A 20,853-nucleotide genomic window follows, 5' to 3' on the forward strand; every position below is an offset into this window, starting at 1 on the left:
TGTGTTCGGATGTACGTTCACTTATTTGAATAAACCACTGAACTAAGCACAATTAAAAGGTTACAAACAAAACATGAAAACTTTATTCCTAACACATTAAATACTTGTTGAAACGTAAAAACCTCGGCGCAGCCGCGTAACGGTTACCGCACTCGTTGATCACCCGAGAACCGAATGCCCCGGGTGAACGGCCGTCGTGCCCTAGCCGCGATGGCGCGGCCCTTTCGCTCCGTCACACGGTCGCCCTCGACGGACAGCTCGGGTGACGTCCAGGGCTGTCGCACTCTGCGAACAACCCAGAGCCACAATGTTGCGCGACGCTGTCCGTCTCCACAACATCTCCCCGCTTTAGGATAGAAAGTACGGGCGGAGCCTTCGCGGAACTCTTCTTATACGAGAAGAGCGGCGAGGCAGAGGTACCTTCTTAGATTCCGGCGAACGAGAAGCATGCGGGACCGGTTCCATTGGTTGTGCTGGTAAAACGGGATTCAAAGGTACTGTTGATGACGATTGCGGCCTACTGTTAGCCGAGATGGGCTGCGACACGGACGCTGACGATGACGATGACGATGACGATGACGATGACGATGACGATGACGATGACGATGACGATGACGATGACGATGACGATGACGATGACGATGACGATGACGATGACGATGACGATGACGATGGGTTCCATGCCTCTAGCAACACTTCAAGTGGTAACGCGGATGCAGTTTCGGTATCAAGCTGCTCGATGCTGTTGCCGCGGCGCTTCAACTGGTTCACATGACTGATAATCATCCGTTGACCTGTGTTTAGTTTGTACATGACGTTGCCGCGCTTCTGAACTACCACTGCGGGAACCCATTTCCAACCATTGCGATGATAAAGCTTCGCGTAAACCAGATCGTCCCTCGCAAAAACTCTGCTGGTATTCATAGACGATTCATACTGCATTTTGGAAGGTGGACGAAGAAGCTCAAAACATGTTCTAATGGATCTGCCAAACATTACATCCGCTGGAGACTGATGTTGCGGGTTTTGGAAGTTAGGAGTCGTCCGGTATGTTTGTAAAAATATATCTAGAGATTCTTGCAGAGACGTTCTACTATTTCTTATCTTGGCCAGAGCTCGCTTGAACGTATCGACAAATCTTTCCGCCTGTCCGTTCGACTGCGGATGGTACGGGGCAGAAGTAAGATGATGAACACCACTACGCAGGCAAAATTCCTCAAATTCACTGCTACAAAATTGTGTTCCGTTGTCACTTACAAGTGTGACCGGCATGCCAAAACGCGCAAATAAACTCCTGAGTATTCCGATGGTAGCAGTCGAGGTTGTGCTTTGTGTCTTGATAATCTCAGGCCACTTAGAAAATGCATCCACCACTACTAAAAAGTATTCGCCATCAAGAGGCCCTGCGTAGTCTACATGGATACGTTCCCAAGGTGTTTTAGTATTTGGCCAATGTACAGGATTTGTGTGATTAGGTGATTTGGCCGCAAGGGCGCAAGGATGGCAAGCATTTACACAATCAGTAATATCATCATTAATTGTTGGCCAGTATACATAACTGCGAGCGATCGCCTTCATTCGCTGTATACCCGGATGTCCTCGATGAAGCTGAAGGAGGCAGCGTTCTCTTAGTCTTTCGGGTATGACCACCCTCTCTCCGAATAAAATGCAGCCTTCGATTGTTGAGAGATTATCTTTCCTATGATAGTATTGCGATAATTCGCCGCTGATGGTAGCATTTCTTGGCCATTCATTTTGCACGTATTCGTAAAGCTTCCTTAACAGGGGATCTGATTTAGTCTCACAAACGACTGCATCGAAACTTATAGGAAAAGCCCCAAGGTTACTAGCAGCGATAGATTTCACCTCAGCTTCTAAGCTCACTGAAGCTATCAGAAAGTCTTCTTCCGGTTTTTCGTGCGCTCGTATTAATCGAGAAAGAATATCGGCATTGCCAAAAGATTCACTACGGACATATTCTATATCAAAGTCGTACGATAAAAGAGTAAGTGCAAATCGTTGTAGTCGGTTAGCCGTATATACTGGTATGCCCTTTTTCGAACCAAATATTCTCAACAGCGGACGATGGTCCGTCTGGAGTTTAAAACGTCTGCCATAAATCATTTTATGAAATTTGGTGACCGCAAATATGATTGCCAGACCCTCGCGATCGATTTGGCTATAGCCTTTTTCTGCTTTGGTGAGCGCTCTCGATGCGTGCTGAACTATACGAATGGAACCATCCGAATACTCGTGACTAATAGTGGCTCCCAGACCAACTGAGGATGCATCTGCAGATACTATTATATTCTGTTTTGGATCGTAATGTGTCAATAGCAAATTTGACGAGAGCAGCGTTTTGAAATTGTTAAATGATTGCCTGCATTCTTTGGTCCAACGGAATGGCGTATCAGCTTTTAAAAGGCTATCTAAGGGGTAGCGCAGTTCCCTCATGTTGGGCACGAATTTGCCATAATAATTTATAGCCCCTAAAAATGAACGAACTCCTGTCAAGTCTGTAGGCTCTGGTAGTCTCGTAATAGCCTCTATTTTTGCAGGATCGGGGCGCATGCCGTTTGTATCAATTATATATCCTAAATAGTGAATCTGTTTTACCTTAAAAGCGCACTTTTCAGCCCGAATCGTAAAACCGTATTCTTCAATCCGCCTCAATACTTCTGATAGATTTGCATCGTGCTCTTGTTCTGACGAGCCCCCGATAACTATGTCGTCCATGTAACAGGATACCCCGCTGATTCCAGCTAACATAGTGTCTGCAAGCTGCTGGAAGACTGCTGGAGCTACCTTAATTCCCGGTGGCAATCTATTGTAGGTGTACAGTCCACGATGTGTGTTGACGGTGAGTAGTGGACGGTGGCGAGGGTCGACTTCAACCTGCAAAAATGCATCGGATAGGTCAATTTTGCTAAATAACTTACTGTGTGCTAATTTAGCAAATATGTCCTCCGGTAGGGGCAGTGGATATTCGTGAGGCCGAAGCGCTGAGTTCAATCCGGTAGAGTAGTCGCCACAGAGTCGCACATTCCCATTCGCTTTCCTGACGACAACCACTGGAGCTGCCCATTCCGAATAATCTACGGGAGAGATTATTCCTCTTTCCGCCAATCGATCCAGCTCCTTATCGACCATATCCTGCACCGCATATGCGACCGGTCTCTTCGGACAGAACACCGGATGAACACCTTCCTTCAGCTGAAGTTGGACACAAGTCTTGGTACATAGCCCCGTACCATTGAAGACGGCTGGGAATTTTCGCTCGAGCACTTTGGATACCGGTTCCGTAGAGATGCTGTTACAGAAAGCGTCCATCGGAATGGAGCCTAGATCAAAAAGCTCCACTAAATCTGCGCCAAGTAAAAGATGTTCCGCATCGATGACTCTGATGGTAGCTTGGCGAGTCGTATTTCCAATTCTAACATCTGTCTGAAACTCGCCATCTATTTGCAGGTTTGCTCCAGAAACCGATTTAGCTTTCACTGTAGAGTTGGCCAAAGGTGGTTTCCCTAATTGCTTCCACAGACTTTGGCTAATTATTGTGATATCGGATGCGGTGTCAAGTTGTAGTTCCACCGGCTGATCATTGATGACAACCGTGACGAATTTTCGCTTCTTCTGAACTTGGCAGACGTTCACTGTTACGACTCGAATGTTTGCATTGTTGTAGTGGACATATTTGCGACGTCGATTTGCGGTGCTGCAACATCCTTCACGATGGCCGATTTGATCACAGTCGCGACATTTATGATTGGTGAACGTACAGTCACGCATCCAATGTAGCTCTCCGCACAGCCAACAAGGATTTTTAGGCTTGTCGTATTTTGCCTTCTCATTGTTCTCCCATCCCTGCTGTGTGCGCCTTCCATTGGTGCTCGACTGGAAGTGTGAATGAGACGTGCCCTCATACTGATTCCGCGGCTGGTACGGATAACGTCGTTGATGATTGCTTTTTACCGCTAGAACACGTTCGCCGCAATCAGCAATCATCGCACTGTCCTTCTTAAGGTTAGCCACTCGCTGGCATTCGGCAGACAGCTGCTCGAGAGTGATATCACATTTTTCCTCGATGCGAGACAAAAGGCGAGTACGGCTTTCAGCGTCTTCGTCTTCCCTGAGGCCACACACGAACACCAGGCTTTTGAGTTGATCTTCCGTCATTTTCGACAACTCAAAATCTACACAAGCACGGTTTACGCGGCAGGCGAAGGTCAGCATATCCTCCGAGCGTGCTTTTGTAATGTTGAAACATTTATAACGTTTGCTGAGAAGCGACTCCATTTTGCCAAAAAGCTTTTTTAGTTTGTCCACGATGGCGTCGAAGGTGAAATCGCGTGGCAAGCTAGGCAAAAGAAAATTTGTTAGTCTCTCGTGTTCCGTGGGACCCAACTTACGAATCAGAAGGCGAACTCTGGCAGCATCTTCGAGCCTTGAAGCATCTTTGGTCAGCAACTCTTCATAGCGGGCGAACCAGGCCTCGAATGTTATTCCCGAATCGGGTTCGAAACGGAATTCCACGATTTGGTTCGCAATGGTGTCCAAAATTTGTTCGGGGTTGCTGGGGGTTGGCTGCGGAGGCGGATCAATCTGCTGCGGCTGGAACGAAACTTGCTGCTGACTCATCAGCTGCTCCATTAATTTCTGCTGTTGTGCCATTTGTTGCTTAAGAAGCTGCAACACTTGGACTACCGTGTTTGCTTCATTACTAGATGGCATTGCCCCCGGGAATAAAAATGATGGCGCAGGGGCAACATTCTGCGATGGCGGTCCAGTTCCATTTTGTCCAGGAGGCGGATGATGCTGCTGCGAGGTGCTGGCGCCGAAATCGGTTGGCCAATGTTGGGATGCTCGACGCTGCTCATCCGCAGCGGAGTTTTCGGGGCTGTTCATCCTTCGCCGTTTGCGCTTAATTTTCACTTCAATTCACCAAGGCGTCCGAATTTCACTGCACTGCACTGTAGTTCTATGTGTCTATGTGTATGTATCTCTATACTACTTTTTTTTTTTCCTCGTCGCCACTGTTGTGTTCGGATGTACGTTCACTTATTTGAATAAACCACTGAACTAAGCACAATTAAAAGGTTACAAACAAAACATGAAAACTTTATTCCTAACACATTAAATACTTGTTGAAACGTAAAAACCTCGGCGCAGCCGCGTAACGGTTACCGCACTCGTTGATCACCCGAGAACCGAATGCCCCGGGTGAACGGCCGTCGTGCCCTAGCCGCGATGGCGCGGCCCTTTCGCTCCGTCACACGGTCGCCCTCGACGGACAGCTCGGGTGACGTCCAGGGCTGTCGCACTCTGCGAACAACCCAGAGCCACAATGTTGCGCGACGCTGTCCGTCTCCACAACATCTAGGATATGGATTAGATTTGGATCAGCGGTCATACAAATGCAGGTCTTTCTGAAGTGTCGATCTGATAATTGTATTAGGAATTCCAAGCCTTTTCTCGGGGCTCCACGGGACCGCTTAGAGTCGCTGCAGTGCTCCATCGGATACGATTTTTCCATACGTGCTGTCGTTAAATTTTTGCTGGATAATTTAGATTGACTAGATTATTTAGCTGAGTTTTATAGTTCAATAATAAAAAAATATTTTCTGACTTTTTGGTCAGTATTATGAGAAAATCTGTGATTTTCGGTAGGATAAATGAAAAATCGGTAGTTTTGAGGAAGCTCATCTGTCAGTGAATAGGCATATCAAAAATCGGAAGGAATACAGATAAATCGGTATTTCTGGTCACTCTGTTGGATACTGGTGTCAGTGCAAAAACGTAAACAAAAGCACTTCGGTCCACCGGCAGCCGAGCTGCTCCCGTGCGTTTTTGTGTCGCCGGCAGGATAATAATTTAATTAATCTTTACCATTAACAAGTTGGAAATAATGTACAAGCTAGTCAGAAGCACCACCACCCGACTGTCCACCCTGAACCGGGCCAGCGTTCACAGAGGCCCCACAAACGATGTGCCTCCGGCCATCGGCCCCACTCCCGATCTCGATCCGGAAATCAGCAAAAAGATACAGGAAGACAAAAAGCGTCTCCAGTGGCGCACACCGTACTCCGATCGGCCGGACAGCTTCTACAGCGCGTTCAAACTGTTCGCGTCGGAAAACCGTAACTCTGAGCTGGTGGAAAAGATGCAACAACCGATCGACCTCTCGCCGTCGGCCATCCTGGAATGGTGGCAGAAGCGTCGCACCACCATCGAGGCGCACATGCAAAAGTTTATCCCGGAGCGGCATGCCACCCTCGGGGACGACATTGCCACGGCACACTTTATCGTGCATCGGGGTGGATCCGTGCGGTAAGAACGGTTGTGTAACAGCATGTGGATTGGTTCCATGCTCAATCATTACTTGGTTTTCCGTTTTTTTATAGATTCCGCGGAAGTGACAAATGGATTCAGAAAGACGAAGACGACGAGTATGACTTACCGCGGCACCACATCCCGGGCATGGTGCTGGAAGAGGTACGCTGCGACGGCATGACGCTCTTCTACGAAGGCATGGAAAACATCCAAAAGCTGCTCCGGCTGAAGCATCTGTCCTTCGAGAAGGTGGCACGGTTTGACGATTGGTATCTGGATCGGATCTCCGGCAACGTCCTGCCCTCGCTGGAGCGGCTAAACTTGCGCGGGACGGCCGTTACCCACCGGGGGCTGAATTGTTTGTACCGTTTGCCCAGCTTGAAGGTGCTGCTGGTCGACGATCCGGAAAAGGACATACACTGGAAGCTGACGGTGGCCATGCTAGAGGAATGGAATCCTAATCTGCGTGTCGTGGCGAGTGAATGAATAGGGACAGGAAAATCTAAATTTTCCCCCGAATAAAATGACCATAGCTAGCTGAAATGTCTTGTCTGAATCGTGTTTTTCCAAATGTAAACAAAAGCGCACCGTAACCTATACACACCCTGACACGCTGCAATCTGTCAACGGGGCGTTTGTTTGTGTTCGTTCGGTGCAGCGCTCGGAAGGTTAGAGCGGAACCCTTATCAGTGCGGAGGACGGCCTTTTTTTTGGTGTGTGGAGCTGTTTTCGGGGGACATGGGCTGCTGATGATGAGCAGGATTATCGTTTGTTCGTTGCCCAACTCGGATTAGCTGCGTAGAAGTGAACACGATGTCAATTACTGTAGAAATCAAGCTTCGCCGTGCGAACAAAGTGTACTACGAAGGGGTACGTAGGAGTAAGGGGGAGGTTTCCCGTGTTTTTCACAATAATTATTCCGCTCCTTCACCCCATCGTTCCTCCGCAGGAAACGGTTTCCGGTGTGGTGCAGATCGTGTGCGGGTCGGAAACGAAGCACGATGGCATTGCGCTCGCCCTCGAGGGCTCGGTCAACCTGCAAATCAGCAACAAGAACGTGGGCATCTTCGAGGCACTGTACAACAGCGTCAAACCGATCGCCCTGCTCAACCAGCACACGGATCTGGCGCCATCCGGCAAGCTGCCCATCGGGGCCAGCGAATTTCCCTTCGAGTTTCCGCTCATCTGCCCGAAGGAACCGAAAACGCTGTACGAAACGTACCACGGCGTGTTTGTGAACATCACGTACATGCTGCGGTGCGACATCAAGCGCAGCTTTCTCGCCAAAAGTGTGCAGAAAACGCAACAGTTCATCATCCAGTACCGGCCGATGGTGGAGCACCCGCCGAAGGAGGTACAGTTTTCGATCAGCCCCGATACGCTGCAGAAAACGGCCAAGGAGCGGATCTCCATACCGAGGTTTCTCATTTCCGGCACGCTCGATTCGACCGACTGCTGCGTGACGAAACCGTTCACCGGCAGCGTGACGGTGCACCATACGGAGGTGGCCATCAAGTCGATCGAGATACAGCTGGTGCGGGTGGAGACGTGCGGCTGCGCGGAGGGTTACTCGCGCGACGCGACGGAAATACAGAACATCCAGATCGCAGACGGGAACGTGTGCCCGAAGGTGGCGATACCAATCTACATGACGCTGCCGAGGCTTTTCACCTGTCCGACGCTGATAACGAAGAATTTTAAAGTTGGTAAGTGGGTCGATTTCGAAGAGGTACGTTTTTTTAAATCAAACCGCCAATTTAAATTTGCTTCTTTTTCTCCCTCCCGCGCCACAGAGTTTGAGGTGAATCTCGTTATAATTTTTGGGGACGATTATCTGGTGACGGAAAACTTTCAAATACTCCTTAACAGAACGGCGTAATAGGGAGCTGCGTGACAACTGCCTTCGCATTCCAATCATTTAATCTTCTGAAGCAATAAACGTAACGGCCGAAAGCTACATCCAAAATCCACACCGGTAAGAAGCGGCTTTATTTGCTAGCTGAAAGGTTGGCGGTCCACGTTAGTTGTTTCGTCTAGCTGACGATTCAGCGTCCGTATCCTAATGGCAATTCGTGTGCTAACGTACAGCTCCAGCAGATCGCGTCCCATGCGGGGATGACGGGCGAGAATGGAATCGACAATACTTTCCGCCAATCTGTCCTTTTGCTCGTGCATCATGCCGCACACGTAAGATTCAAGCTGTTTCGCCTGCTCTCTCCAAAGGGCGGAGGGTTTCACACAGCCAAAAGCATCACCCATTGGCTTCACGACGTACTGTCCGCCTGTACGCTCAATAACCGAGGAGGTTTCTCCGAGATAGTCATACTTTTGGCCCAATCGAGCCACTATCATGTGAGTCAAATAATCACAAGCATTAGCGTCGGTTACAGCATCTAGCTCCGGGTCCGATGGATCATCCGATCGGCGAAGACTTTCCATGGGAATTTCCCCCAAAAGATTCCCTTGTTGCAAGTGTAAGTTCGTTACGTGTGGATATCCCTCCACTGATCCGAGGGAGCACGTTTTGCAGAGTTGAAATAGAACGTCATTTACAGAGAGTGGACGGAATGTTGGAGCGTGTCGTTGGATGCTTTCCTTCAGTTTGCAGATCGTGCCATTCATCGGCATTGTGCTCAACGGTAGCATCGGCAATCCTTTAACTTCCCCGGGATAGTACGCTCTCAGATCGGGCAGCAACTTGCGCATCGAGTTGATGGAAAGAAGAACGGCCTGCGGGAGGAACTCGTAGTCGCCATTCACGCACCGTATACTTTCCATCACATCGTACATCCCATCCAGCACGATGTTCTGCTCGTCTTCGCACACCCCGTACGGTAGTTCGGTAATCAGGTGCTGCTTGGGAGTGAAATTTTGGCCGTTGGTAGTCATGCACAGGTCGCACCAATCGACGAAAAGATCGAACAGGGTCGTCACTGTGGACAGGAGACCTTCCTCGTCATCGTCGGTGTGAGCGAGCAGCCTTAGTGCGGTTGTTGTTTTGAGAGAGATAAATTCCCGCGCAAGATCGGGATTGTTCTCGAGCTCCAGAAGAGCCTGCAAATATATAAAAAAATGTTTTTTAGTCAAGTTTAAATTTTTCGACATGCTTTCTTACGCACTCCGTCGCTTAGGTATCGCTGATAAATGGTACTGCTGTCGGAAAGGACCGACAGCAGCGTCGCTTTCGTGATCGCCAGATTGTTCTCCTGCATCACGAACCCATCTTCGATCAGTATGCGATGGATGGTGGCCAACGTTCGGGCGGGGCAGGTGTACAGATAGACCGCATCATCCGTTACCGGATGGCGTATGTAGTGCTGATCGGCGCTTACGTTCAATGCGTCCCATGTGCGCACAATCGCCGCGTCACAGTCAGTCGTGATGGCAACCACGTGGTAACCGATGTTATGCAGCTCGGTGATGGTTTTTTCTACCCTTTCCCGGCTTAGAATGAGATCAAAATCAGTGTGCACAATCTGCTGCCAGCGGGCAAACACTCCCTGCACGGTGAGGCAATGAAGTTGCGCGTTGGGACCAACGATTTGATCGCGCGTGCCATCGTACCGGTACCGGACGGGTGCGTTGGTGCGGATCAGGCTCAGCGTGCAGACAAGTTCGACCTTTTTAAGCGCTGATTTGTGCAGCTCCAGCAACCGGAATGCCGCTGCACTGTGACCCGTTTCCAGATAAACGGAATGTATCCACCGAGCGAGCTGTGGCGCGTCCGGCAGTGGATAGCGCAACTGTTGGCGTACGTACGCGAACGCTTCCATGCTGATGCAGCGGAGTTGGAGCGCTTTCGCTAGCTCATCTTCTGTCCACAGCACTTGCGCCGCCGTTTGTTCCGGCAGCCCGGCCAGAATCGATGCCAACTGCCCTTCACCGAACCGACCGGCCAAAAGCTCCGCAATGCGGTCCTCCACGTGCCGGTTCGTGTGTTCCTTCAGCTCCTGCAGCAAGATGGCCACGTTCACCAGTTCCGCCTTGGCAAAGTTAATCTTTTCCGTCTTGCCGTCGATCGTGGCACGCAGCCGGCCGATTTCTTCCCGCTGCCAGCGCGTTTCCTGCTCCAGCTCCACAATCCGCTGCACCAGCTCCTCCTCGCTCATGGGCGGTATGATGTGTAGCGGCTTCACCGAGCCATCCGTCCGCTCCCGTCCCATCATTCGCTCGCACACGTGCTTTCGAAATGGGTTCACGATCGGTTCCGATGCGGCCACTTCACCGCTCAACAGTTCATCCACCTCCTGCTTGCGCTTCTTTCGATCCTCCTCTTCGGTAGAGGCTGCATTCGTGGTCCGTTTCAGCTGCTGGCTTACCGAGCGGATCGTTGGCATGGCGTCCTTTTGCAGCGTCATTCGCTTCGTTCCGTACAGCAGCTCACCGCGCAGATCACGCTCGAAACACTCCGGGGTGAAGTGGCTGCTGCACAGGAATTTGTAGGCCGATTTGGGAAAGCTTTCCTTGGGCAGGTCGCAGAACTCTATCCATCGATCGCGCCGTGCCGGATTGGTGGGAAACTTGTGATAGGTGATGCGCTCCAGCGCATCGTCCGTTTCCTGGTCAGTGATGTTGGACCGGTTTTGGCACAGGGCACAGCTCCGAACGGCGGACATTCTTGTGAGGTACCGGCCAAAAGCGAGAAAACACACATTGAGCAGGGGAAAATCCGTTGCACACCAAACAAACCCTTTTGTGAATTTTTGCGACTGACAGTTGCCTTTGTTTACAAACACAAACCGGCAAGCAACTGTCTCCGGTGGCACTTTTGACAGAATTGGTAGGAAAAATTGCTGTTCGTTAATTTTTACCAATTTCCCCGTATTATGAAACAACTTAACCAGATCATGGCACGTGTATTAATTGAGCTTTTTTTGCTACATGAACAAAAACTGTAAAATTTCACACACAAAAAAGAGAGAAACTAATAAAAAGCCGTACAAGTGCATTGATGGAAGCTTCCACTGCTTGCCTACTTGGCAGATCGAAACGAAACGTCAACAAGTCCGTATACGCTGTGCTGTGCTCCGTCGCGAGACTGTTTACATCCCCGTGCAAACGCTTTTATTTCACTCCATTATCTACAAATTAACGAAAACCCCTGATTGCTAACGGTGGGCTCGTGTCTCCCACGTCCGTCCTGTGCTGTGTTTCACGTCGGTTTCGTCTTCATATACTCGGCTTTGATACTTTCCCGGTCGGCAACATCTGGCAGGTAAGGGAAGATACCGTTCGCGCGTCGATCCGCTCGCACTTTGTTCTAAAAGTAGGGATATTCGTTACGCCCAACTCGCAAACGATGCTAACGACCCGCTAGCTGCCCGATTCGTACCCAAAACTCCTTGCAATTGTTGTAGTTTGCATAATACAGCTCACACTTGCCGTGGTCGAAGTTGTTCTTGCTGAGACATTTGTAGGACAGTTCCTGCTCCTGTGGGTGCGGGGAATGGGCGGGTGGTGTGGTTAGGTGGCATTCGTAATTTCGCTTGCGTTGGGCTTACCTTCAAACAGGGGTTGTTCTTTTCGGCTTCGTAATTTTTCGGCATTGTGTAAAATTTGCGGAAGGTTTTGTTTTGGGTTGTGTGTGCGCTGGATGTGTGCCGAACAGCTGACTTTGACAGATAGGGGGATGATTTGTGTTTCGAGGGGTACGGATGTGCAATTTTGCTATGCGAGCAGCTGAATGGGATTTGAAATGACCGTTTTTTCCGTTTGTTTGTGTAAATCGATTTTAAAAGCGCTGCAACTGATAAGTGTGTGTATTATTTTCGAAAGTTAAAGTTGTGTGGCCCTTCCGCTCACAGGACACAACCAAAAATGTATAATAATGGATTTTGTTATGACTTTTAATTGTAGCAAGTGAGGTGTTTGCTCGTGTTGCAACACCACGTATGTAGCAGCGGGCCTGGGCGAACGATCACTGTGCCCCCTCCTCCCCCCGGTAAGGACGCAAAAGCTTGACGTGAGCGTGCAACGATGCCACTGTTTGGTAAATCGCAGAAAAGTCCACAGGAGCTGGTGAAGTCGCTGAAGGAGGCGGTCAATGCGCTGGAGCGCGGCGATAAGAAAGCGGAAAAGGCACAGGAAGATGTGAGCAAGAACCTGGTGTCGATCAAGAACATGCTGTGCGGTACGGCCGATGCCGAGCCGCAGACCGAGATCGTCATCTCGCAGCTGGCCCACGAGCTGTACAGCACCGATCTGCTGCTGCTGCTGATACAGAACCTGAACCGCATTGACTTCGAGGGCAAGAAGGACGTGGCACACATCTTCAACAATGTGATCAGACGCCAGATCGGCACCCGACTGCCGACGGTCGAGTACATCTGCACCAAGCCGGAGATTCTGTTCACGCTGATGGCCGGGTACGAGCATCAGGAGATCGCGCTCAACTGTGGCATCATGTTGCGCGAGTGCGCCCGGCACGAGGCGCTCGCAAAGATCATGCTCCACTCGGAGGAGTTTTTCAACTTCTTCCGCTACGTCGAGGTGTCCACGTTCGACATTGCGTCCGATGCGTTCTCCACGTTCAAGGAGCTGCTCACCCGCCACAAGCTGCTGAGCGCGGAGTTTCTCGAGCAGAACTACGACAAGGTGTTTAGCCGGTACGAGGCGCTGCTCAACTCGGAGAACTACGTGACGCGGCGCCAGAGCCTGAAGCTGCTCGGCGAGCTGCTGCTCGACCGGCACAACTTCACCGTGATGACAAAGTACATCTCCAACCCGGACAACCTGAAGCTGATGATGAACATGCTGAAGGAAACGTCGCGCAACATACAGTTCGAGGCGTTCCACGTGTTCAAGGTGTTCGTGGCGAACCCGAACAAACCGAAACCGATCATGGACATACTGCTGCGGAATCAGGAAAAGCTGGTCGACTTTCTTACCCGCTTCCATACCGATCGCTCCGAGGACGAACAATTCAACGACGAGAAGGCTTACCTGATCATGCAGATCAAGGAGCTAAAGCCCCAGACCCAAGAGGCCCAGCAGTGATTGTGTGGTGGTGGAGATGGTGGTGTTGACGTTGAATGCATGCAGCATGTTTCATCAACAAAGCTGAAACACTATAAGCGGGAGCAGTTCTGTAGTTTTTGTGTGTGTGTTTTTTTTCTTTCGTTTTTTGGGTTCTTTTTTACGAAAAGCTTTGCGAACACTACTACGCCTTTGCTTAAATAGAAATAAATGTTCTACAGTAGAATAAAGAAATTGAACGCTGGTTATGATTTGTTGGTTGGTTAATGGTTCAAGGAAAACTCATCCTCTCGGCAACGAGCTTATCATCGAAATGGTATCGGATTATTATGAAATCGGCGCAGGATTGGGTATCTGAATAGCATCAACTTTGTTAAGGGTTTCAAATTAACAATGATTTAGTTTCGAATTGATGAATCAATTAAATATCGAATTACCAACACGCGTTGGTATCAGTTTCAAATTGACAATAAATGCTTATAATTACTATGAAATGCTTAAGCTGCTGCAAATTTAATATTCATTGATGAAAGATAATAAAAGCACATCAAACTGTATTCTTCTTCTTCAACTTAATTGATCCAACAACAGTTCCAAGGTTAAAGTATGGTTTGCAAACAACAGTATTAGTATTTGAATTGCTTTAAACAACATAAATAAGTATTTTTAGACAATGTCTCATATGCGTCTTGCTGCTCGGTCCATACGAGTCTTGAACCCATGATGTGCAGCAGAGCCGTAATGTCAATTTGTACGATCTGACATCTGTACCACGTGAGCAGCTCACAGGCAAGGCATTAACTACCAATATAATGAAACAATTCTCAAACAGAGCTCTTCATAGAAACGCCGTAAACCCCTGTGTCGCGCGTGAATTAATTTGATTTTTTTTGGGGTTTTTTACTTCTATTTTTAATTAACTCCATGGAAATTAGGTAGAGTTATCAAAACAGATAACTGTTCTGGATTCCAACGGTCCGAAATTAAACGACACATGTTTTCATGTATGTGTGAAGCTACAATCGTCGAGTACTATTTTTATTCGCACAAAAAAGGGTCATCTGTTCACATCTATGTGTTTGTGGTTGTTGTTGTTTATGTATGTGGTTGTTGTTGTTTACTATCCACGTTTCCAGAAGCAGATAACAACGACGCTAAAACACAATGGGCCGGTAAAAAAAGTATCCTTGGTTTTGTTTTCTTCCGGATCTCAAGACTTTAGGCGGCTCACCAGCGGTTGATAAAGAGATTCTTTATTTATCATAAAGGGTTTCTTCAGCGGGAAGAAAAAGAAATGAACCACACGAACGGGATTTATCCAAACAAAAATAAGATGTCTCGAGTTCAGACTTGTTTGTGCTTATGTAGGTCAGGTTTATGTACCATCGATCAGTTGCCTTAAGTCAAACTGCATTATGCACCCTTCGTTTGTAGCTGTGTTCAATGCACTTGTGTACGAAAGATAAAAGAAACTGATCATTCCGAACCCATACTCATCTCTCCCTCAATCTCTCCCTTCCACAGACCGTACGAGGCATACTACAGCATACCCCGAGCAACGGTGAAGCTCGCGTAGATAAGACGCAAAGCGCGAGATAACGAGCGCATCACACAGGCAGGCACTGAGCGGCAAACACGCCACAACGAAAACCGGTGGTGGGGTCAATTATCGTGTCTCGTGAGGTGGGTTGAATATAAACCCCGAAAAGTTCATTCCGTTTCAGATCACGTACCAAGCAAACAGCAAACGTTATCTTGCAACTCAGTTCAGTTGCACATCTCAGCACGATCGGATCGGAGAGCAGCAGCTTTTGCAGCAATGATGAAAGTTCAAACAGGTAAGTGGTGTGAAAGTGAAGATCATCCATTCCCAGTGGGACTGAAAACCGACTTATATACGCTCGTTTTACCAGTGCGTGGCCCGGTCGATCCGGAGCAGCTCGGGTACACCCTTACGCATGAGCACTTTTCGCTCAACTTCGACAAGATGTACTCGGCCCCACCGGACGCGGTCGAGGAGTACGTGAGCAAGCGCATTACGCTGGAGAATGTGGGGTACGTCCGGCAGTACCCGTACGGTAGCCGGTACAACATTAACTTCGAAGACTTCGATACGCACGAAGCCGTAACGAAGGATGTGGTGGCGTACAAGAAGTTTGGTGGTGGCGCAATCGTAGAGAACACATCGCATGGATTGGGGCGTAATCTGAAGCTGATGCACGATGTGTCGCGGGAAGCGAACGTGCATGTGATTGCTGGCACGGGGCACTACATTCACGTGATGCAGGATGCGGCAACGCACGCGATGAGTGTGGAGCAGATGACGGACCTGTACACGAAGGAGCTGCTGTTTGGCGTGGAGGTGGACGGGTTGGATGAGCCGGTAAAGTGTGGATTTATCGGGGAAGTTGGCAGCGGTTGGCCGATCAGTCACTTCGAGCGGAACGCGATACAGGCGACGGCGGAGGTACAGGGTGTGGTTGGGTGTGGCGTATCGTTCCATCCGGGCAGGGAGCGGGAGGCACCGTACGAGATCGTTCGGCTGTATCTGGAGGCCGGTGGCAGTGCGTCCAAGTGTGTAATGTCCCATCTCGATCGGACGCTGTTCGAGGACGAGGATCTGCTAGAGTTTGCCAAGCTCGGGACGTACCTGCAGTTCGATCTGTTCGGTACGGAGTGTTCGTACTATCAGCTAAACCCGAACTCCTACATGCAGTCGGACGAGCAGCGCATCCAGAAGATTGTCCGTCTGATCGAGGAGGGTTACGCCGAGCGCGTGCTGATGGCGCACGACATACACACGAAGCATCGTCTGGTAAGTGAGAACTGTGCGGCGAAAGGAGAAAGCACGTTCGTGAGAAGCTAATTTTGGGATCTTATTGCAGACCTCGTTCGGTGGCCACGGGTACAGCCACATACTGAACAACGTGCTGATGCGCTTCTCGCTCCGTGGCATCGACATTAAGACGGTCGACACGATGACGATCGCCAATCCGGCACGCTGGCTCGAGATGAAGGTTTAAGTTTAAGTACCACGGTGTATCCACACCTTTTTTGTGCCCATATTCAGATATTTTAATCAATAAACGCAGCTCCAGCTCTATCTTCTACGTACCACTGGGGAGTGTAAAGTTTACAAGGAGAAAGTGCGTAAAACTGCATCTTCTACCGCATCTTCCACCCCGCTCTGTTGCGTGATTCTTATTAGCTTTCGGGTGGCAATCGTTCGCTTTACGGTGTGTCACTGGAGACACATTGAAATGGTTGTGCCGTCGCTGTGCCAGTTCCCGTGCTGTCGTTTCGCTGAGCGGTTGGGGTTGGGGTTGGGTTGATTGCCTGCTTACTTCCAGCACTCACTATCCACTTTCCACGTGTTTGTCAGCACGGTCGCCAACTGTCCTGTCCTCGCTGCCAGCAGCAACAGCAACTCTTTCGCCTACGTATCGTACACCCGGACCAGAGCAGCGCTGGAGTTTGTTTTCTTATCTTTATTACTACTTCATAAAAGTTTCACAATATAAATTTAAATTTCCTCCCCCCCCCCCTGCGCCCTTGCTCCTGCAGCATTCCCGCTTTGGAGAAGGTTTGAAACACCGGAACCGGAACCACCCATTCCCACACACACAGAGACAGACCACTGTACATTGGAATATTAAAAAGGGGATATCATCTTTTTCGTACGGAATTTCCCATGCACCTCGCTGAAGAGTGGCCGTCAGCGTTGGGTTTTGTTGCTCCGTTTTGCTCTTTTGTTTGTGTGTTTGCTTGGAGTAGCTTGGAACTTCATTTGGTTCGCAAACAAACAAAGAGGGGACAAATCGAATAATGAAATTTGTCCATCGTTTGGCGCCCATCTCTCTTAAAAAGGTGTAGACATTTTGTGTGGGTAAGTTTCCCGCGTCGGGGGGTTAAGTCAATTGTTTGTTGCGGGTGCTGACCCGGGGCGATGTGGGGGGGGGGGGGGGGTAGGGTGCTTGGTTTGCAACACCTAGAGGCAAGGGGAAAATAATAGAAAATGGGTAAAAACGAATTTCAACGAGAAAAAAAGTCACTGTCTGCGAAAGATCATTTGCATCAATTATGATGATTCGAGCGGGTTATGATGACTCTGACACCACAGCTTAAGCGGGATTTAGCGGGGAAAGTTTTTGCGAATATGTAGAACCACCAGCCACCCACCACCCACCCAGGGTTTTTGCATGCACAAGCAAGAAAGTCACAAATTTTTAGTGCGCACCCAGAACTTTCTCATCCCCAAAAATACCCCGTCCCCGTTCGCGGTGATCGCGGTTCGGAGGAATGAATAACTATTAATGTGCGAAAAATCAATGGGAAAACTTTCCTTTGCCCAGCCGCGGTTTGGTCCGGCTAGTTAAGGAACATTGGACGGTGCAAAGAACGGGATGGAGGAGTGTTTGTTATTGGCACTATTTTATTTTATTCGTTTCTTTATTAAGTTTTACGGTGCATAGTAAGGTTTTATTAGAGGTAGGAAAAAAAGAGGGTGTGGCGGACGTTGAAATATAGTGCCTTCGGCGCACTCCAAGGTCACAAAGAGTCACACATTCTGGTAGGGTGATAAAAAACGGCAGCCGTAAAGAATCGACGTTTTCTTACAATATTTACGTTAACGCAAGAAACGCTGGCAATGAAGCCTTTCAAATGGAAATAAAAAGGTCTGCACCAGCTTTAAAATATGACCACAAGGTCAACAGAGGACCCAGTGGAAGTTTTAAGGAATCGCTTGGAATGGTTTTTGGTGGACTTTTTTCAAACACAAGCAACTTTTGCGAACAAAGAAGTCCTGTTTTCAATTATCCGCGTATTATCTAACAAGGAAATCTTACCTCATAATGAGACAATCAAGAGCCTCGTCAATTTTGTTCCCATTCTTTCCCATGGGGTTTCTTTGCTTCATTATTACTACAAAAAAACTTTGCATCATTAATTTGACTTCGTCCAGAGTTCTAAGCACACCATAAACATTTAATTTGTCCAATGTTTTCGTCACAGGGACAAGACCCGCTTGTCCACTAGGCTCCGTTAGTCCAAGAACAAGTATGAATGCTCAGTGGAGAGAACCACCTTCAGGTACGTTCTCATCCCCCGTTTCTTCGTTCATTATCGGTATGCAGGCACCTACGTCTGTGTGACGGGAAGTGTATTTTTTTACGATGAAACATAATCCTTTTATAGCGCCAAAGTGGTAGAGTGGCGAGTGGCGCTCGCGCACGATTTCCACACAATCCATCGTTGCGACCTTGGTTCCCAGATCGTATTTAACGGTCCGTTTACGGCATCATCATTCAACAAAAAACCGCCGTGTCAATCGTGTGTACAGCCTGAATCCCGAAATACAAACACACAACATAAAGGCCCTAATGGAAAAGCATAGGGAAAAATGCAGTTCACTTCCTGTTAACGTCTTTCTTTACAGCTCGATTGATAAGGGAGTCGAAAGGAAAACGATCTAAGGAACCATTACACGCGAAAGGTTTCTACAGTGATGGTGTCCAAACGAGCACCCCGAAAGAAAGACCAAAAAGAAATGTTTGTTTTGTAGCCTACTTCGATCCTTACCACCTAGAAGTAGCTTCATCTCGGCCTCGGATTCGAGAAGACCTCTTGACACTTGAGATTCTGTGTCAAGTGATTTACAAACCGACCGTCTCTTCTGTTTGTAGACAAACAGTGTGCCGCGCAAAAAAAAAAGAACTCAACTCACAACCGGCATCCGGGGTCAAAAATGGTGAGTACTCACTTGAATTTGCACTCCAGAATAGGGATATTTCTCCTTCCAGTGTGGAAAAAGGGACATTTTCCAGTCCGCGCATGTGCAGCGGGCGCGTACCCTTCTTCCAGTGACAAGCCATGAGAGCCTGTAAGCATTCCCAAAGAACACGGTCGGCAATCCTTTCAGAACTGTTGCTGGAGTTGGAAGTTTGCAAAAAAAAAAACAACAACCCTTTTCTCGGCGGAAACGTCCCGAGATGGTTTGTTTATGTGCTACCAGGGGTTTATGGCCGTAGCGGATCATGCGGAACTGGAATTGGCAAGAGATACGGAAGGACCAATGAACGTATGTAAGGGAATGGTTTGGAGGGGAATGCCCCAAACAAGAACATTTGGGAAACTTTCTCAGGAACTCACCACTTCTTTGCTTCCCTCTTCCCGTGGTATTTGTGGAAAGTTTTCAAAGTTGTTGGGCTGTCGGTTACTGTAACTGTGACATAGTTTTGGAAGGCAGGGAGGAGATGTTCCTGTTGCTCACAAAGATGTCATCGTTTCAATGCCTCCTTTTCCAGTTAAACTCATTACACTTTAAACCAGGAACAACCAGATTGGCCCAGTCTCATCGAAGGGCCAGGTTGAGCGCTTGTAGACGAGTTAAGGCTTGCGATAGAAAGGAAAGGAAATGTTTAAAGATTTATGACAATTTATACCGGAAAGCGTAAAGGGATGGTTCTGCATGCATCAAACAAGCCCTTTGCTGTTAACGTTTCCGGATTGTGCGTGTGGGGTTACTGTTTGTATAAGCGAGAAGAAGATGCGATGCAGCGCAGCGGCGAGACGAGAGTTTCCGTGGTAATACGAGCTGGTTACGGATTAATTTCTCTCAACCCGTGGCAACTCGAACCTCTGGTATCTCGGCCGACAGTGCCAGCGTTGCATATGGGTGAGTTGCATCCCACCATGTTGCATCCTTGCTCGAGGATGCTGCTCTGTTTAGCGTTCGACTTAATTTGGTTGAATTATTAAAAAGTTTCTCGCGTGCACCACGCGACGCGGTTTTGTATCTCGTGGGAATCCATCACGATGGTTTGGGGAAGCGTGCGTGGGTAATGTAATTTATATTTATACACAACAGAAGTGCAGCAGCGATGCAGAAAGATAGAGAGAGAGATAGAGCGCAAGCTGCAAGCCGAGAGGGATCATGTGAAGATTTACAAACTTTCTTTCCATCTCGTGATTACCTTTAATTAAGCGTATCGCTCTCGCTCTACAAACAGGAACAATTAGCTTAAAGAGGGTGTCTTATTAAGCTTACAGAATAGTTTCTGTGATAAGGAAATTGCATTTGCGGTGTAGGGAGAAATGGTTCATGCATGCAAGATTCATCTCTAATTATTACTGAATGCCCAGCATAATATAATTTATCCAAAACTATGCCAAGAAGGAAACTATTCCTTATCAGTGGTACAAGGTTTGGTACAACATGTGAGCAAATCTCGCGCATTAGTATCGTTTCTTTCTGGATAGGTACTTGGAAGGATCAGTATCTTAGGTTGGATAATCAATTTCTGGACCAGTTTGGATCCAGTATCAGTTCCAGGAAATGGTAACCACGGTTGGTTGGTAACTAATTCCTGCATCTATATGGGTTCAGGATTTGTTCCAGGAATTTTGGAAACAAGCTCCATAGCTTTATAGGTTTTGTATAAGTTATGTATACGTTTTGTTAAAGTGTATAACGAATGATGTGTGTTCTGTACAAGTTCTAAGATCTGTTGGAATGTATGATTAATGCCAGAACCTGAAAGGGTTGAG

General features: G+C 48.3%; 7 protein-coding genes across 7 annotated transcripts; 4 read left to right on the forward strand and 3 right to left on the reverse strand.

The window, feature by feature from the left end:
• Positions 1-52: 52 nt before the first annotated feature.
• On the reverse strand, positions 53-5,412 carry LOC125907521 (uncharacterized protein K02A2.6-like). Its single transcript, XM_049610317.1, has one exon. The coding sequence runs from the start codon at positions 4,903-4,905 to the stop codon at positions 349-351; it is 4,557 nt and encodes a 1,518-aa protein (XP_049466274.1). The 5' UTR covers positions 4,906-5,412; the 3' UTR covers positions 53-348.
• Positions 5,413-5,790: 378 nt separating this feature from the next.
• Positions 5,791-6,873, forward strand: LOC120955568 (distal membrane-arm assembly complex protein 2). The gene is made up of 2 exons (XM_040376554.2): positions 5,791-6,327; positions 6,402-6,873. The coding sequence occupies exons 1-2, from the start codon at positions 5,906-5,908 to the stop codon at positions 6,814-6,816; spliced, it is 837 nt and encodes a 278-aa protein (XP_040232488.2). The 5' UTR covers positions 5,791-5,905; the 3' UTR covers positions 6,817-6,873.
• Positions 6,874-6,949: 76 nt separating this feature from the next.
• LOC120955567 (vacuolar protein sorting-associated protein 26C) lies at positions 6,950-8,300 on the forward strand. The gene is made up of 3 exons (XM_040376553.2): positions 6,950-7,200; positions 7,280-8,036; positions 8,124-8,300. The coding sequence occupies exons 1-3, from the start codon at positions 7,144-7,146 to the stop codon at positions 8,207-8,209; spliced, it is 900 nt and encodes a 299-aa protein (XP_040232487.1). The 5' UTR covers positions 6,950-7,143; the 3' UTR covers positions 8,210-8,300.
• LOC120955564 (uncharacterized) lies at positions 8,286-11,061 on the reverse strand. The gene is made up of 2 exons (XM_040376550.2): positions 9,450-11,061; positions 8,286-9,384 (listed from the first exon to the last, which is right to left on the reverse strand). Exons 1-2 carry the CDS (start codon positions 10,944-10,946, stop codon positions 8,326-8,328), a joined length of 2,556 nt encoding a protein of 851 aa, XP_040232484.2. The 5' UTR covers positions 10,947-11,061; the 3' UTR covers positions 8,286-8,325.
• A 280-nt stretch (positions 11,062-11,341) lies between these two features.
• On the reverse strand, positions 11,342-11,973 carry LOC120955570 (coiled-coil-helix-coiled-coil-helix domain-containing protein 7). Its single transcript, XM_040376555.2, has 3 exons — positions 11,832-11,973; positions 11,663-11,761; positions 11,342-11,590 (listed from the first exon to the last, which is right to left on the reverse strand). Exons 1-3 carry the CDS (start codon positions 11,874-11,876, stop codon positions 11,483-11,485), a joined length of 252 nt encoding a protein of 83 aa, XP_040232489.1. The 5' UTR covers positions 11,877-11,973; the 3' UTR covers positions 11,342-11,482.
• On the forward strand, positions 11,429-13,553 carry LOC120955566 (protein Mo25-like). The gene is made up of 2 exons (XM_040376552.2): positions 11,429-11,545; positions 12,187-13,553. Exon 2 carries the CDS (start codon positions 12,307-12,309, stop codon positions 13,324-13,326), a length of 1,020 nt encoding a protein of 339 aa, XP_040232486.1. The 5' UTR covers positions 11,429-11,545; positions 12,187-12,306; the 3' UTR covers positions 13,327-13,553.
• Positions 11,431-16,419, forward strand: LOC120955565 (phosphotriesterase-related protein). Its single transcript, XM_040376551.2, has 4 exons — positions 11,431-11,545; positions 14,830-15,143; positions 15,219-16,120; positions 16,191-16,419. Exons 2-4 carry the CDS (start codon positions 15,125-15,127, stop codon positions 16,326-16,328), a joined length of 1,059 nt encoding a protein of 352 aa, XP_040232485.1. The 5' UTR covers positions 11,431-11,545; positions 14,830-15,124; the 3' UTR covers positions 16,329-16,419.
• Positions 16,420-20,853: the final 4,434 nt, after the last annotated feature.

Source organism: Anopheles coluzzii, chromosome 3, assembly GCF_943734685.1.
Source record: "Anopheles coluzzii chromosome 3, AcolN3, whole genome shotgun sequence".
NCBI classification, from domain to species: domain Eukaryota; kingdom Metazoa; phylum Arthropoda; class Insecta; order Diptera; family Culicidae; genus Anopheles; species Anopheles coluzzii.